Source organism: Solanum tuberosum, unplaced genomic scaffold, assembly GCF_000226075.1.
Source record: "Solanum tuberosum cultivar DM 1-3 516 R44 unplaced genomic scaffold, SolTub_3.0 scf00577, whole genome shotgun sequence".
NCBI classification, from domain to species: domain Eukaryota; kingdom Viridiplantae; phylum Streptophyta; class Magnoliopsida; order Solanales; family Solanaceae; genus Solanum; species Solanum tuberosum.
In genome coordinates this window covers 241,442-245,999 of record NW_006239491.1, presented here as the reverse complement: position 1 = coordinate 245,999, position 4,558 = coordinate 241,442, and the positions used below count along the sequence as shown (strand labels likewise).

General features: G+C 29.3%; 1 protein-coding gene across 1 annotated transcript; it reads left to right on the top strand.

Annotated features, from left to right (window-relative positions):
* The first annotated feature begins 1,491 nt into the window (after nt 1-1,491).
* Nucleotides 1,492-2,739, top strand: LOC102593232 (uncharacterized). Its single transcript, XM_015304563.1, has 2 exons — nt 1,492-1,557; nt 2,216-2,739. The coding sequence occupies exons 1-2, from the start codon at nt 1,555-1,557 to the stop codon at nt 2,552-2,554; spliced, it is 342 nt and encodes a 113-aa protein (XP_015160049.1). The 5' UTR covers nt 1,492-1,554; the 3' UTR covers nt 2,555-2,739.
* Nucleotides 2,740-4,558: the final 1,819 nt, after the last annotated feature.

The window sequence follows — 4,558 nt, the reverse complement described above, 5'->3', positions numbered from 1 at the left end:
ATAACTCGCTCATACGAACTCGGAATTGAGCAAACTCGGCGGCGTTGGAAAGATCATTCCACAAGCTTCACAACCATAACTGGAACTACTCCTAAATCATCCTGATCTGGAAGTTATGACTGCTCAAAGTTGGCCAAAAATCACTGATTTCCACACTTAGCCAATTTTCCAGATTTTCAAATCCTTTCCAAAAATGAAAATTTTCAAATTCTAAGCCTCTTCTTAGCTATTTCAAATTGTCGGATGTTACATTATGAACTCTTCTACGAGGGAGTAGTTGAAGAGAAATTTATTATAAGACATAATAATTTGTTATGAAATGTCCTATCAAAATTAAAATCATACAATACCAATATACCATGGACTTTTCGATATTTACATTAAATTATACTACTTATTATGGTTAAGCCAAAATTAAAGATATTATATGTGTTAATTAATTATGATTAGCAATAGTCAATAGAAGTGTAAGTTATGATATGTTTCATGTATTCACAGAGTTGGTATAAACACTGAATATGCATAATCTTTATTAGAATATTGTTGTGTCGTTAAAACTTCAACCCTTTTATTTTTAAATTTCTTTTGCTTACATCTGAGATTCTATAATTATTACTAATAGTTTATTAATGGTGTCATTCAAAGTTAATTAGGTTTCTCCGCTTATGAATAATGTAAGTTATTGAAATCTAAAATTATATTTGACCATGTAAATACTTTTCACACTATGATAAATAAAATTGAATTCTCAAAACAAGTGTGATCAAGCAATTTTGGACAAAATGGGCATATATGAAAAAACTATATTTGCTAAATCTTAAAATAATTAGTGAAGAAAATTTATATTCACAAAATAAATGTGATCAAGTAATTTAGGACAAAATAAAACTCTCGTGACATAACATATTCACTTCACCTAGTTATAACATATTACTAATTGTGAATCGCGTTGTATAGGATCACTCATCACACTAATATAAACCCCTAGGCTTTCTCTTCCTCTCACTTGTCAATTTTCAGTGTTTGAGAATCTAGCAAAACACTGAACTAAAATCTCTCTCAAATTGATTTGGCCAGAATTCATTGGTACGCTACGATTGAGGTGAACTGCTTGGCCAAAATCTCTACCACTTTGCTTAGTTCATTAATTACGCTGAAATTTATCGCATAAAATTCATCTATGATAATCTTCTTTCTAAAAAATGCATCATATGATCTTTCTTGTTTAAAAGTCTTAAAATATCAAAAAGGGAGCAATTTTTTTTTGTTTATTTACTCATTTTAGACAAGTAATTTTAGTGATGATTATGACCTTAGCATATCTACCTGTGAGACATATTTATTTATTGATTTTTAATCTTCAATATTTTTAGTGCTATGTTGGCGATATTTTCTATAATTGTGTTTTCAAGTTGAGAGTGAGATTCAATTTTTTTTCTATTCTAATTATTTTATTTTTACTTTTTACTTTGATTTTTGAAGTGAGATTTTTGCATTGATAGAGCTCGATATTTACTATTCAGTGTTGGAGTACTACATTTGAAATACTTGAAAATGGTAAAGTTTTCGATTTGAATTGTTTCAACATTTATTTTGTTGCACCAGTAGTATTTTAAAAATGTTGTAATTTAGGCTATGGTAAATTAACAATAAACTTTCTTGCTTTAATCTGTGTTCTCTTTTCATTTTCCTTGTGGTAAATTGTTGAGGAATTCTTATGGCTCAAGTCATATACAATTAAATGAGAATCAGTTGTTCGAACCAAAAGTTGTTTTACTGGTATTCTATTCTGCATACTGATTCTTGACATGTATATACTTTGGCTCCTCCTGTACTTGTAGAGGGTACCTTATCAAAGGTGAATCTAGAATTTCTAGAATGTACACTACTTAAAAAAGAAAAAAAATAGTTATTAAATGATAAATTTAGTGTGCTAAAAATCAATTAGCTCGATTATTAAACAAGATAGCTTCATTCTTTGTATATAGTCATTTGTGTTTATGGATTTCCCCTTCTCTTCTTTATTAGTAGAGATCAAATCAACTCTTCCAAGCTGGGGTTTTTCATTTATAACTGCGGTAGAAAACCTTTTTCACAATAGCATGAAATATTTGTGCATTTATATGCCTTCTACAAAAAAGATTATCGATGAAACTTGAATAGCCTTAATAATTTCTTTTCCACACTCTAACAACTTTTTTTATGATCTTTCTAGTCTTTCCAGAACAAGTTTCCTGAGGCACTTAATGATGTTGAGCGGAAATCTGGAGAAGATAGCATAAATGCTACATCTCTAGGACAAGGAATTGGAAACGTCATTTTTATGGGGGACAACTCTGCAAAGGAAAAAAACTCCATCAATCCTACAGACAACACAATCAACAATGTGAATGGTGATAAGGATGGTGTTGCCTCTAGGATCCCAACTCCTGATGCCATGAGTGATTACTGCGTTGGCAAGCCGCGTCGGGGTACTAGAAGTGTAATTCCACCAAAAAGGTTGGACGATTACTTTTGGGAAGGAATAAAGTCACGTGAGCAAGGCCAGAATTAGTAATGGAATTGGTATAGAAGTTTGAGAACGTGAGTAGGAAGGATAAGGAAGTTAATTATGATTTTGAATATTCTCGTTTCCTTTTAGACTTCGAGTTTCATTTTCGAGTGCATTTTCATGTATTGTTGTTCCCTGCAATTGCCTTTGTTGCATCTTATCGTATTCAATAAAACATATTACTAATATATATCCTTGTATTGTGAAATTGTAAGTTGTTGCAGTAACCCTTGTGTTGCCCCTATTACTATTGTATTCTAACAAACTCATTTCTTGGTCTTGTATCGTGAGACCTTACAAAGGTGCAGTTATTATCATTCATTCTCTTTGCTTTTATCATATCATAATTAAGCCTCTCCAAATTCCACAAGTATAAAAAACAAGTCTTTATTTATGCAGAAATGCAACAAGCCTCTCAATTGAGTAACTTTTCATCAATTCTTTTCTAAGAATATCACTCGGAGGGAATAGTGTCCACTGGTGATGATGTATATAGTTATGAAATCATGGTGTTGTATATTGTTTTCTTAAATAAATTTGTTTGTACTTCAAAGTGTTGCATTTCCTTCATTTTGCGATTTCAGATTTGAGTGATTTTTAACCTGTTTTACTTTAGTAATTACGTTTTTGGTTCATTAATTTCATCATTTTACCAGAAAAATGCACATCTAAGTAGATATCATGTCTCTGCTTAGTGAAAGTTTCAAACTTGGTCTTTTCATGCCAACGCACCAATTAGGAGCAGTTATAAAAGAATACATGATTTTTTGGAGAATATTTACTTTATCATATGTGTATAACAGTCAGTCACATAAAAGACAAAAGATCTTATAACAAATAAGACTATCATAGAGAGGGTTTGACTAGATTATTATTTTAAAAAAATAAGTTTACATTTAATATCAACAAACTTGTTTTATTAGAAAAGCACACATATTCAAGGTGTGTAATAGTGGAGTAACTTCCACTATATCCACTGGTAGTGTGTTTGAAAATAGAGATCTATGTAGAACGCACATATTGAAGAGAAAAAAAAAATATTTAAATTTTAAGTAATGAACGAAAATCCGTGACAACAACATCCTCTCCCCAGCCTATGGTTGCAAGAGAGACAAACACTAGTTTAGGGTGAATGAGCATATATAAAGAAAAAATTATTTACTGAATTTAAAAACTGTTAGTGAAGAAAATTTAAATTATGAAACCAAGCGTGATCAAGCAATTTAGGATGAAATGAGCATATATGGAAAAAAAAATATTGAATCTGTAAGAAGTTCATGAAGAAAAATTGAATTTAAATTTAAATTTTTGAAATAAGTGTGATCAGGTAATTTAGGAAAGAATAAGTATGTATATGAATAAATTTATTTTGAAAAATATTTCAATTTTTTTTAGTTTTTTATCTACTTCGATTGATTAATTTGATTTTTTATCGATTTATGAACACTCCTACGAGGGAGTAGTTGGAAGAGAAATTGATTATAAGACATAATAATTTGTTACAAAACGTGATATTGAAATTAAAATCATACAATACCAATACCATGGGTGTTTCGACATTTACATTAAATTATACAATTTTATTATGGTTAAGTCAAAATTAAAGATATAATCTTTATTAGCAGTAAAAATGTAAGTTATGATATGTTTCATGTATTTTTAGAGTTGGTATAAACACCGAATACGCATAATTTTTATCAAAATATTGTTGGGTCATTAGAACCTCAACCTTTTTTGTTAAATTTTGTTCGTTTACATATAAGATTCCTTAATTATTACTAATTGTCCATTAATGGTGTCATTCAAAGTTAATATTAGGTTTCTCCGCTTATTAATAATGTAAATTATTGAAATCTTAAATCATGTTTGACCATGTAAATACTTTTCGCACTATTGATAAATAAAATTGAATGCTCAAAATAAATGTGATCAAGTAATTTAGGACAAAGAAAGTATATATGTGAATAATATTCTATTTACTAACCTTTGACCATAAATTTAATTAAT